We start from the raw sequence: 13,352 nt of genomic DNA on the forward strand, positions 1-13,352 counted from the left end.
TGCACAGAAAATGAGATGAAACTTTTTACACAAAGATATCAAAGGGTCCGTTGTATGAGGATACGTTGACAATCTTAACTCACTGGCCAATATAGGCCTATATAAGGTTATCGCAGATTCATATATGTAACAAGAAACTGCAGTACAAACGTACCAAAGATATGTTTGAAGTGATATATGAGCACAATTTCATCCTTTTGAGACAAATGTGTCAAAAGCAAAATGTTTTGCTCATTATATATTATCTTCAATATTATCAACTGTCTGTGTGCGTCACATGTTTATGTAAAATAAATGAATAAATATCTACCTATCTGGTCCATGTACAAAATAAAAAGATTTAGTCAAATTAGAGCTTACAGAACAGACAGACCAGACATCCTTATAGAAATACAATAAACATTGTACAGAATTCAAATGACGGGTCTGACAGTCATATTCCTATGGGTACCAGCACACATTGGGGTCAAAGGAAATTAAATGGCAGATAAAGCTGCAAAAGAGACCACAAAAAATAGCTGCACCAATACAGTCGGCTTCAGTAATTCAGAAACAAAAAGTATCATTTAACAGAGGTTTAAGGAAAGGTGGCAGAAGCAATGGGAAGAAGACAGGAAAGGACCATGGTTTTACCAAGTTCAGAGGAAAGTGGGAGAAATGAGATGTGCAGGAAGGAACAGGAGAGAGGAAACGGTGATATCAAGGCTTAGATTTGGACACACTGGCCTAAACAGTATGCTTCAAAAAACAGGAAAATGTGACCGTTACACGTAATTGTGCAATGTCAGAAATATGAAACAATAGAAGACGTTATTGTGCAATGTCAGAAACACGAGCAGGAAAGAGGGCAGCTGATTGGAGACCTCGGTAAGATGGAGGTACGGTTAGATATAGTGGATATTCTGCAAAATAACTCAAAAAGTGAGTGTTATCAAGTACTATTTCAATATCTTAGATTCATTAATATTAAAATATGAGCCCGTTGTTTTGTGTTTGTTTATTTTTTCTTTTATTTTTGAATTTAAATTTTTATACAAGTACTATTCATCCTGATCCACACTCCATACCAGCTGGTGGCGGTAACGTACCAATTTATTGTTTGCCAACCGCCAATAAACCTCAAAGAAGAAGTAGAAGTGAAGCATTCAGGAGTGACGTCACAGGAAGTTAAAAACGTATACAACAAAGATGGCGTCTCCCAGCGACGAAGCGTTGAGGGTTACACACGTGGAGAAAAAGAAGGTAACCACGATTAAATCATTATTCAGAGTTTCTAACTTTTTGTGTCACTAGCTGAGAGAGATAGAGAGGCTAGCGCGGTGCTTCTCTAACTGACGCACACGACGTAAGCGTTAGCTTTGCTAGCATCACGCAGCTAACGCTAGCAGCGCGCGTGTGTGCTGGGGTCCGTCAGGAGGCGAGGCTGAACCCACCGTTCCTGGGGCACAGATGGAGACACTCTGTCTTGTTGTCAAAGTTGCTGCTGTGTTAACCTGCTGCCCGTTTTCTCCTCTGCGACAGCCTCCAGCTCGTTACTGGGACGGTCCGAAAGATGGAAACAAAGTGGGGAAAGACGGAGAGCAGAAGGAGCAACAGACACAGAGAGCAACGAAACGAAAACAAAGTGAAGACCAAGCAGGTGGAAAAGACATCATATCAGGGGTGAGAGAATGGAAGCGCCTGTCATTAAGAGAGGTTGGAAATATATCTACATAATATCACTTTTTATATATATATATATATATAAAACTTTGTTTATCCTGGACATTACAAAGCAAGAAAAAGTGCATGCATGAAATAACAATGAGGTGCAAATTACACGTAATACCAAAACACAAGTTAGCAGTATGGGTCATTTAATATTAGCTGGTACGGTAAGGATCAGTCTATGTTGCATATGGACGTGTATGCACAATATCGCACCTAGTTTGTGTGTCAGGTTAATAAAGGTATAGGTTGTATGTTGGTAGATGTATTTTTAACAACTCATGAAATCCACGGTTTGATGAAATATTTGTACCCTTTTGGTTGTACTTGAGTAACTTTAAGCTTGTAAAAATCAATTTTATTCCACGCCTGCTTACAGTGTTATACAAAATTCAGTTTCATCCTGTTCCAGCTCTTAATTGAGGCAATATGTTAACATCGAGTGAGACTCTGTACTGTGCTGAATGTACAGTTGTGCGTCCCTTTAACTGAAGCAGGCGTTGCGACCAAAGGATGATGATATTTTATCTATACTGCAATATCGCAGAGCCCCAAAAATATCTGTTTTCACCCTCAGATGTTGCCATCACATTAATATACAGTATCTCTAATTTCTACATTCATTTCCCTTCATCTTATTGTTTCACAAAGTAAATCCAGTGTATTTCTTCTGATCTCAGAAACCAGACCCTTTCCCTGGAGCTGCTCCTATTCCAGAAGACAGGTTGCAGAAGTTCAAGAGGAAAGAAAAAACTAAGAAGGTAACCCCCCCGGCTGTCTCTTATTTACTAAGTCTAGTAGTTAGATGGAGTTGGCCAGCATCGCATTCCTTTGTTATTCTCGTCACAGCCTCGCCGCCGGAATTACAAGCTGAAGGACATGATCGCTCGCTCAGAAGAAACTTCAGAAATGGCCCAGAAACAAGCGGCTCGTCTTGACCTCCTACTCCCAGAGGATGCTGGGTAATTTCTTCTAAATGTTGTCTGGCTGCTTCATGTCACAGTGTATGACGTGAGAGAGATTAAATGATGACAAATGTAACTTTACGGTGTTGCTGGTGGTGACGTTGTTTTCCTCTAATCTCAGGTTTCTAGAAGGAGATGAAGACGAGGACACTTGTACCATCTCACAGGAGGACATTGCAGATTCTGTTGATATATCATCTGGGACAAAGGTGGGACACAAACTCGATGTAGAAATATGTCCCTTCTGACGTATAAGTGCTGGATGGTCTTGGTTTTAAAAAAAGTCTATATTTTGAACTTTTTATTAATTAATTTCTTCTCTCCCTCCCTCAGTATTTTAATCTGAAACTGTCTCAGTTTGGACCATATCGAGCGGATTACAGCAAGACTGGACGGTCAGTATCTCGCTCTCCGTACTCGTAGAAAACAATGTGTGACGTGTTTGTTTTAGGGTTTGCTGCCATAGCTGATAACATGAGTCAGTTAGCGCAACATTGGATACAATGTTCTCCAGATTTTTCTATATTTAAACATGTACTTAGCTTTTTTTGCCACTTGGGGCAAGAAGCCTATAAACCCTTCATATCCAAATGGACAATAATCTCTAAGGACGGAGGGTTTCGTATCCTGTACACATTGTAAAGCCCCTTGAGGGATATTTGTGGTATCGGGCTTTATAGATAATATAAACTTATATGCTCCTTCGAGCTGAAGGAAGCGGCATACTTTATCACGACAAGCGAGTCCTTTCCTCTTCATATAGAAATATTGATTTAAATGTTTGAATCGTGTGTTTTTCTTCCCTTCAGTCAGCTGCTGCTTGGTGGGAGGAGAGGCCATGTTGCTTGTATCGACTGGCAGTCCAAACAGCTGATGTGTGAGATAAACGTGATGGAGACTGTCAATGATGTAAAGTAAGTCATCTACCACACAGCTTTATAATCACGCTTCACCTACCAGCAATCCTGTCTCTAAATAATCCCAAATCATTTCCTGTGTTTCTGTGCGTAGGTGGCTCCACAGTGAGGCCATGTATGCGGTGGCTCAGAAGAAGTGGCTGCACATCTACGACTCCCATGGAATCGAGCTTCACTGCATCCGCAAATTCAACGACGTCCTCCGTATGCAGTTTCTCCCCTACCACTTCCTGCTCGCAACGGCGGTGTGTCCATTAAAACCGTTCTCATAGGTTTTGAACATGATGTCATGAATGTTTAATATTAATGTATTATCAGCATAACAATGTCACAGTTTGCCACAAACCCCTGGTGTGACGTATCGCACGCTCAGTTGATAGCGGTTGTCTTTTGGTTAAAAGATTCAGACGAAATCGAGACGGGTTCCAAGCTTATGTTTGGTTGTTGTTATAAGTTTGACAACTATCACTGAATTTCTTTCATACTGAAGAAAACTTAATGATTTTCAGGCGAGTTCTGGAGTTAGAACGTCTTCGTCTTCATAAAGGACACCATAGATAAAACAAAAAAATACAAATCTCAGAAGAAAATCAGTGTGATTTACTGATTTAGCGTATCAATCGAGTTGGTCTTTTCAAACAAACTATTTAATGAATAAAACTTAAAGATAGTGATGGTGATGGACTTTGCAACACTCTGGAGTTATTGGAAATGTCTGATACACCACTGGAATTTGATTCTTCAAATAGTGAAACACTAATAACATCAGTGTAAACCTGATCTTTATCTGCAACTGTGCAAAAAAACATCTATCTCTTTTAATAGTCTGTACACAGACTTTTGTGTAAATTATACAGAAAGTGTGTTGTTAATATTTTAGTTTTAAATGTGCAAATCAAATTTTTGAACCTCGGATCTTTGGTGCCCCCCCCTAAAAAAAATACAAACAATAAATGTAAAAGCAAACGCATTGACCCAGAGTGTTGTATTCCAGATGCTTTACCGCAGACTTCCCTTCACCAACAGTAATCAGCTCTGACTAACCTTCTGTCTTCAGAGTGCTACCGGTTTCCTGCAGTACCTGGACGTGTCCGTGGGGAAGGAGGTGGCAGCCATCTGCACCAAGGGGGGCCGGCTTGACGTGATGTGCCAGAACCCTCACAACGCCATCATCCACCTTGGCCACTCCAACGGCACGGTGACTCTCTGGTCGCCCAATCAGAAAGAAGCCCTCGTCAAGATGCTGTGTCACCAGGGCGGCGTGCGCTCTGTCGCTGTGGACAAGACGGGCACGTGAGTCACCTTAAACCTTTTACTCTTCTTGTGTAAGACAGCATGCATATTGGATCTCTTTTTGAGGCTGGACGCAGTGGGTAATTATGGAGAAAAAGAAAATTATACCACAGACGGATGCAACCCAACCATTAGATACGATCTGTGTCATTTGAGCTAGTTTGGATTAGTGCCAGATTGATCGGAGCACATTTAAACGTCTTTGAGATTGTAATTAGTCGTTGTATTAAATCCCCAAATAGGTACGTCCTTTTGAAAATGACTACAAAGACAAACGGACTCTAATCTATTGATACATGCGGTGTATCACATGTTCGTATTCATGCAGCGTTCCATTGTAATAGTCTATGAATTATACATAGTGCAAGTGTCCCCCAGGAACAATAGTGAGTGGTTGAAAGTTAACAATTTGTCAGAAGAAATCCATAAACAGTTAAGAGCTTTATTATCAGGCTGATTAACTTTTTCATAAACTGCAGTTTCCTCAGTGTCCACCAGAGAGCGATCTGTTGTTGTGTTCTCCTCTTGGCAGATACATGGTGACATCTGGTATGGATAAAAAGCTGAAAGTGTACGACGTTCGAGCCTTCAAGGTCCTCAAGTCCTACTTCCTCCCCGCCGGAGCATCCTGCTTGTCGCTGAGCCAGAGGGGGCTGCTGTCTGCGGCCACGGGGGACGTTGTTCAGGTCACTATGCCCTCCTCACTGCATGATTCATGGTTTATTTAAAAAAAAAAAAAAACATCTGGCACACAGGATGTGGGGCATTTGGAGAACTTGCTATGATTGAACACAGCTGGATATTTACCACGGCCAGCAAAAACACCCTTGTTTAGTGGAGAAAGTGGTAACCTGAGACACATTGAATATATAATATTGAAAAACAAAAGACACAGTATTGTATTGGTAACAATCGCATACGTTTTCTAATAAACGGCTATCTGGTAAGACAAACTCTGATCTGAGACAGATGAATTTTGTTGCATCATTCATCTTATTTAACATTGAAAACTGCACAGCTGACCTGCTGTTTTGTCAAGAGTTCCTTCTTAAGACAATGACGGGCGTGTTTCCACAATACTTTCTGTCCCGCCCAGCGTTTCGTTTCGTCACAGCTGAAATAGAACCGGTGAAATGAACATCTGCTCGGGTCCCCTCACATTCCTAGAAAACCAGTTATTGAAGATGAGAGAAACTGCTCTCAGCTATGTTGTTGAAACACTGAACAGGCCTCCAAGTCACGGAGCATGCTAGCAATAAGTAGGTGGGGTGACTTTACACGTTGTTTTGAGTAATATTAAATCGGTTAGCATGTTTGCTTCAAGTTAACGTGCCTGCTAGCTTGTTTTACCTCCATCTGCAGGCGTGTTTGCATTCTTTTTTTCCTCATAGCTTTTGAGCATTTTGGCAATGATTTCACAGAGAAGTTGTCGCCATAGACTGGGTGTCTTTTCACACTTTCCATAGAGAGGAACATATTAGTGTATGACAAGAGAGATCATTTTCAAGGAACCTGTGCTTTTCCTCGTACGAGGATTCAAAACGTCTGCAGTGACTTCTTCTGGCCAAATAAAACAAGCGTTTTGCACATTGTTGATTTGAATTACCCATGACTGCACTTTTTTTCTTTTTTTTAACCTGGCGATAAATAAGACTTCTGTGGAAAACTGTCTCCCTGCAGGTGTACAGAGACGTGTGGAGCACCCCAGTGACTAAACCCTACATGGCTCACCGAGTTCAGAGAACGGTGTGGGGGATGCACTTCTGTCCTTTTGAGGACGTCCTCGGGGTGGGACACGGAGACGGTTTCACCAGCATGCTCATACCAGGTATTTTAAAAGTAGACTGAATAACGAGGTTGCACTTCAGCTCACAACCGCCGCTGTCAGAAAGCCCTTCATTGGTCTGCTCTAATTTGCATTTAGCACTATTTCCATCTCCGTCTGCCTCTTTACGTTCACAGGGGCAGGAGAACCCAACTTCGACGGTCTGGATGCAAATCCGTACCGCAGCACAAAGCAGAGACAGGAGTGGGAGGTTAAAGCGCTGCTGGAGAAGATCCAGCCGGAGCTCATCAGCCTCGACCCCACCGAGCTGGGGAGGGTCGACCGCGCCACCTTTGATATGAAGCACCAAGACAGGGTCCAAGCTCTGGTCAGTGTCTGGGAGCATCCATTTTTATTATAGGAAACAGATCTAAACATTTAGATATACTGACTCATATATATATCTATCTATCTATCTATATATATCTATCTATCTATCTATATCTATCTATCTATCTATCTATATATATCTATCTATATCCATATATTCAATATATTCAATTTCAATATATATCTATAGATATATATCTATAGATATATATCTATGTGTGTTACTGTTCACACCTTTCTAAAAGCTTCTTTTTTATTTTTTTTTGTCTTCCCAGGGCTTTGATCCACTTGCCAAAGAGAAATTTATTCCCAGGTATAAGAAAAAAGGTCGTAGTTCGGCCGGCAATGTTGAAAGGCGCAAGAGAAAAGTGGCCCATGAGGATCTGAGGGTAAGTAATCCAGAATACAAGATAAAAAGTGATGAATTGTGATCTTTCTTGCCACATCGCCAGTGTTTGGCTCATCTCCCTTGACTTATTTAACCCACCAGGAGGATATCCAGAAAACTGCCGAGGACAAAATGGAGATTGAAAAAGAGAGAAAGCAGAGGGAGGAGAAGAAGGCAGTGTTATCGAGCCAGAAATCTGCTCTGGACAGATTCAAGAAATAGAAGAGGACCCTTTGTGTAGCCCAAAACCGTGACATTCTGTGGGCGTGACCCTTGAACTTCATATAAAGGAGACATTCCTCCACTGGGGGAACAAAAAAATAAAAAAATTTGCAGATATTCTGAATGTTGCGTGCTAATGAAGACTCATTGTAATGGGTGGCAGATCATCTGTAATCAATGTTGAGTGCATTGAAAGAGCAATTCTGTCGAATGCCTGTAGCCTGAATCACTTCCTGTCTACATGGGTGGATAATGTGAGGTGCCCTGGCTCGTGTGGGCGTCATCCACAATTTGTGTGAAGTTGTTTCCTTTTAACCGATAAAACGCATTTTTCACAAATTTTCGAACTTGTCAAATGGAGCGCTTCTGTGGCCGGACTGACTTGAGCGTGTGTCAAATGTTTTCTATACATATGTTCTATTAATAATAAACAAAGCCTCTGAATTCAGAGTGTTATTTAATATTACAACTGACTGTAAAATATGCTCATGCATACATTGTCAACACCGGGTAACTCGGAACAAATCTGAGTTTAAGAAATGATTTTTGCACAGATTGTTTTAATACCTCCTAAATTCGTTAGGAGGCACAATCCGTAAAAATTCCTTTCCGGTAAAGTCATATTTCTTAGCCGTATAAAATGTGCCGCTCCAGCAATTATAAGCGATGTGGCAACCGCATCTTCATTGTGTAACAGAAGTTTGCAATGTTGTCCAAGAAAAACCTGATTTTAATAAGGTTGCCTCTGATGGTTCCTCATACCATCTCTGACCTGGTTTCCAGTCAGATGCTGTAATTGGTAGGAGCTGCTAAAAAGAACAGTGAGAGACACTCTTCATTCCTCTTTAATAAGATCTCATCACTGAAAGGCTCCTTTAGACTTGAAGCTTAATCACGAGCTGACTGCCAAACAGTCGCAAACATTTAAGAGAACAGTGTTGCAGTATTTTTTAATTGGGAAACGACGTGGAATTTAAACACTTTCTCTTAACTGAAATTGAATCTAGATTGTTTTCGTGTGAGTTTCCTGGCTTTGGAGATATCTGTCTCCCTTTCTCTCTGAAATATGGCACTCTGCTTGTGCTCAAAGCGGCAGAAAAACCAAATACATTTGAGTGGTTTCATTTAGGAACCATTTTCTTTCCACCATAGCTCCCACATGAAACTGCTCACATCAAGGTTTTTGGATTATCTTGAGTAAGTGGGTCATGATCCCTATAAAGAGACATTACGGTTGAGTTTAACAAATGTATTGTTCTTGCCTTCTAGTTTCATTATATTAGAGAGAAGGCAGACATCTCTACGGCTGATCCCCAAAACCAGGCAACTGATGAAACAATGTTGACAAATAGAACAGGTAAGAGATGATGTTTGGGGTGAACTTGGGCAAAAGAGGACTACAGTTAGGAGGCAATGACTTCTCTCGCATCCTCTTTTCTGTTTTTGACCAAAATGATGAAGCCCCACCTAGTGAAACGTTGAGAAAAGCAGACCTGTGCTCATGTATGCAAAAAGAGGACATCAGGCAAATGTAATACAGAGCAGTTTATTTGTGACAGCGGTTGATTCAAATAGGTTTTCCTGACTTTTTCCTCTGTGCACATTGTGTGTGGAGCACAGGCATTATTTTAACATATACTCACTCTGTCGTTCACACTCTACTTACTGTTTAATCTCACTATTACAGAGAAAAAGGGAAATAAATAGTACAATTCTAGCTGTGCATCACATCAGTTATATTTTCCAGTTGACGTGAGGCAGCAGAATAACCGAGCCTCTAAATGCAGAAGAGCAAAGTCCTGCTTGTTCCCACAACGGCCTTCAGTCTCCAAACTGTACAGTTGATGGCGGGTTGCTCTTATCCTCATGTCATTATTATTACTAAAAAAAAAAACACAATACAGAAAATTCCTCAGTTTTCTGGTTTGAACATTAAAAGGTTTCAGCGAATAGATAATGTGTTATTCTACCGGGTATATCAAGCCTGTGGTTTCGTAATTATTGTACTATTTAGAGCATCATGCATTTAGGCGTCTTAATAGACTAACATCTACACTTTTAGTACCTGCATGGTCGATAGGGCAGCAGCCTAGAAGTCTCAGACTTGGTGTGTAGGTGCTCCGATGTGCGTTCATCACATAAGTGGCTATATTTCCTCACTGTAGCTATAAGATCAGCATGCCGGTGTTTGTTCTACATCTACAACATGTGTCAGTAACAATGAAGGATGCTGTAACAGTCTAAAGACCACTGTGACAATTCTTCATACTGCCATCTTTTCTGCAAAAAGAAAAAAAGCTGATTAATTACATAAGTGTTTAAAAAAATAATGCTCTAAAAAAAAGAAAAGTGACATTTTACAGCCCAAAGAGCACTTGTGCTGTTCACAGTATTTGAAGCAAGGCACGGCCCCAGTGAGTCCACCTCTCATCCCCCCTCACAAGCCCTGCTCCAGGCCCAGAGCTGACCCCAGCATCGCCCTGACCTTGCAGAGCCCCAGAGAAGCGCGTAGACTCAGCCAGGAGCAAGGGTGCGATGTGTGGACGTCGGCCCAGTAGTGCAGCATCTCCCTGGGTGGGACGTGGTGGACGGACACCATGGCCTGATAGCAGCAGCGCCCGTATGGCACACCTGGGCCGCCAGAGAAGAGCGGGCAGTGCGAGGGCAGCACTCCGGCCGTCCGGGCACACAAGCCAACAAACACGTCCTCGGGGGGCAGAGGTGTGGATAAAGGTGACGCAGAGGCTGCCAGGGAAATCTTGAGCAGTGCGGAGCGGGACAGGACATAGGCTGTGCCGCTGCAGTAGTCTGGGAAGACAGAAGGAGGGTAGGCCCCTGAAGGGAGGTAGTGCTTGCTCTCCGGGTCACGTTCCGGGGCCACATGGAGGTGCACCCTGCCGAGGTACAGGTCACCCTGTTCGTAGGGGTTTCGGCTCTTGTTCAGGAAGTGCAGGAGGGCGCTGGGGTTGAACAGGACATCGTCGTCCACCTTGGCCATGAAGTGGGCCTGAGGGCAGAACCGGCGGGCCCAGCCCAGCATGGACAGGGTCTTCAGGGTGAGGTTGGAGTAGGTGTCCAGAAAACGGCCCTGGATCAGATCTGCTCGCTCTCTGGCCTCCTCTATCATCAGCTTGGCCAGCCCAGGGTCAGATGCCACGCCCACCATGAAGAGGGTCATGACCCGCAGGCCCCTCACCTCCACCTCCCCCCCCCAGGTGTCCCTGATAGCCTGGCGCGCCCGCTGGTTGGCAGGCGCCGAGGTAACCATGGTGATGAGGTAAGGCTTAGCACGCTGGCAGACGAGCGGGCTGGGCATGAGCAGGAACTCCTCGGGACGGGTGGGGGGGACGCTCTGCGGGGGGATGATGCCCGCGTGCGGTTCCACCGCCGTGTTCATGCCGATGGAGGTGGCCCAGGACTCGATGAAGTCCACGAAGAGCAGAGCCAACAGGGCCGCGCTCGCCACCGCCGCGCACAGATAAGGCAGAACACCGAGCCTGCTCCCTCGCTTCCCAAACCGGGGCTTACATGCCCGTAGTCCCCGTCCGACCATGACCTACCTCCACTACCGCTGCGCAGCTCCGAAGACCGCCGCAGCTGCTGCTGTCGGCTACAACTCGCCCTTGTCTCACCGGTCCTCCTAAATGTCTCCACGGTTAAAATCCATGCGCCATAATTATACGCGTCTTCTGCTCTTGATCTCCTTTAACGCTGCTTGCTCAGACCTGCAGGTAACGCGCAGCAGCTGGAGCAGAGCTATCGGCCTCGGGTGAGGATGCAGTGAAAGGAGCTGGTATTCTTGTGTTGATGCTGCAGCCCAGTCCGGTTTTCCTAAAAGCGGGACATGCAGCTGCGCAAATAAAACGGTCGATTCGGCAGCAGCCCCGGGGCTACATCTGCCCTGATTCTTTACAATGTAATGTTGGAGATATATACTCAAAGGTCGATTGCGTCAGAAACAATAAAATGTGACAAACGATCGGAAGTAGCCTATAGATTCTGAACTTGTAAACCGCGTTCCGACGCTCTCTGATCAGCGGGTTTCCTGTCATCAAGCTGAGGATCACATATAGCTCACATAGGCAAATTATCCCCATGTCGACCAGGACATCCAAAGCACTATTGTCTTTCCTTGTGGACTAATGTTGACCTATTACAGAGGGCTTTTATGTTTGCATGCCCCGCATTTACTAATATGTAGATAGATTTCACTGTTTGGCTGCATTAAATATTATAACAAATCCCACTCTAATCTAGTAAGGCTATTTGGACTGCGGAGATAAAAGTAATTTATAGATGTGAAACCTTATTATACCTTATTATTATACTATATTATTATATGATTTTAGAGCTGCAATATGGGCAAATAATGGCGACGCATCTATTCTATACAGGGATCTAGATGATCGATGAACTGCAGCCAATAATGCAATCAATGTACAAACCTTAAATCAAATGAGGGGAAACATGACCAACCCAAGTGTTTTTTATTTTAGTAAGTGTTGGGATTATTGTTCACCACGGTTATTTGAATATGAATCTCTGCTGTGCGCCGATTGTTCTCCTGCACAGCCACACCTAGTGGTGCAGGGCGACATCTAGTGGTCATTCAGAGGTACTTTATGTTTTTTTTGCTGAGGTTGGACCACAAAAGTCCTAATATTTCCATAAAATATTAGATTTGTTTATGTAAATGCAGGCACATAGGAAGTGATTCTCTACTGCAGAGATCTAACTCAATGCACCACTGGAAATAAACGTAGAAAAGTGACTAATCTGTTTATTGAATATGTTATTTAGATGTTGATCAGTGTTAACACAACCACGTTATCCCAATTTGTTTAAATACAAAAGATCTTGAGGCAAATAGGTAAGCTGTTTTTACACATGTGAATAAAGTTGGAGACTTCAGACAGTAAATTTAGGGCGAAGATACTCTGATTTGTGCAATGATCTGTGTCTGATGTGTTTTTCCACACACAAAAAAACTACTCTTTTACCGTCACTATTAAAAAAAATAAAAATAAAACACTATTAACACACTGATTTTTGGAACCAGATTGCATTTGTGTTTTCTTAACATTTAAATGCATGAATACAAGTAATAATGTGCCTTCTTTTTCCTACTGGCATAAACATATTGTTTATTTTATATATATATATATATATACAGTATATATATATTACGCTTACACTTATAGATCTATCTCTTGGAAAACTGCATGGCACAACCATGACAGAGAAATGTATGTATATATGTGTATGTTGTAGCATAACCGGGCAAATGTCTTGTAAATTAATTGTAAATTGTCTTAAATTAGTATGAATAAAGGTGAGGGTCTGTGCTTTTATTGTACTGTAAATTGCTTGGATTGAATCACTGTGATTACAAACCTGTAGCAAACATCTGGTAATTATGGAACTTGACATCATTTTTAGAATCTTTGTTATAGAAATACACAGTATATAATACATCAAAATAACCTAAAAAAGTGAAACTTGAAGACATGACAACATAATAAACAATTTAAATTGCATCAGAATCAGAATCGTTTATTGCCATGTATGTTGAACATACAAGGAATTTGGCATGTGGTCTTAACTGCCAATTAAAATCCTTATAGAATTAAACAAAAATAGACTTCTAAATGAGTCCAATGTGAATAAAAAGGTATATTTTATACATCTTTCGAGTAAGATCTTAT

At 42.3% G+C, this 13,352-nt stretch overlaps 2 protein-coding genes across 3 annotated transcripts; one reads left to right on the forward strand and one right to left on the reverse strand.

Moving 5' to 3' along the window:
• Window positions 1-1,187: 1,187 nt before the first annotated feature.
• Window positions 1,188-8,091, forward strand: wdr46 (WD repeat domain 46). Of its 2 annotated transcripts, none has more exons than XM_031845765.1 (14): window positions 1,188-1,242; window positions 1,522-1,695; window positions 2,388-2,468; window positions 2,557-2,669; window positions 2,794-2,881; window positions 3,006-3,067; window positions 3,482-3,586; window positions 3,684-3,834; window positions 4,647-4,882; window positions 5,415-5,568; window positions 6,563-6,710; window positions 6,845-7,035; window positions 7,313-7,426; window positions 7,528-8,091. In XM_031845765.1, the coding sequence occupies exons 1-14, from the start codon at window positions 1,189-1,191 to the stop codon at window positions 7,645-7,647; spliced, it is 1,791 nt and encodes a 596-aa protein (XP_031701625.1). In that variant the 5' UTR covers window position 1,188; the 3' UTR covers window positions 7,648-8,091. The 2 variants fall into 2 exon arrangements, with proteins under 2 accessions (XP_031701625.1, XP_031701626.1); XM_031845766.1 differs by having other exon boundaries at window positions 1,522-1,662.
• Window positions 8,092-9,179: 1,088 nt separating this feature from the next.
• On the reverse strand, window positions 9,180-11,818 carry b3galt4 (UDP-Gal:betaGlcNAc beta 1,3-galactosyltransferase, polypeptide 4). Its single transcript, XM_031845767.1, has one exon. The coding sequence runs from the start codon at window positions 11,198-11,200 to the stop codon at window positions 10,085-10,087; it is 1,116 nt and encodes a 371-aa protein (XP_031701627.1). The 5' UTR covers window positions 11,201-11,818; the 3' UTR covers window positions 9,180-10,084.
• Between the last annotated feature and the right edge of the window lie 1,534 nt (window positions 11,819-13,352).

The sequence above is a fragment of the Anarrhichthys ocellatus genome, unplaced genomic scaffold (genome assembly GCF_004355925.1).
Source record: "Anarrhichthys ocellatus isolate YVR2014 unplaced genomic scaffold, GSC_Weel_1.0 scaffold5, whole genome shotgun sequence".
Classification (NCBI taxonomy): domain Eukaryota; kingdom Metazoa; phylum Chordata; class Actinopteri; order Perciformes; family Anarhichadidae; genus Anarrhichthys; species Anarrhichthys ocellatus.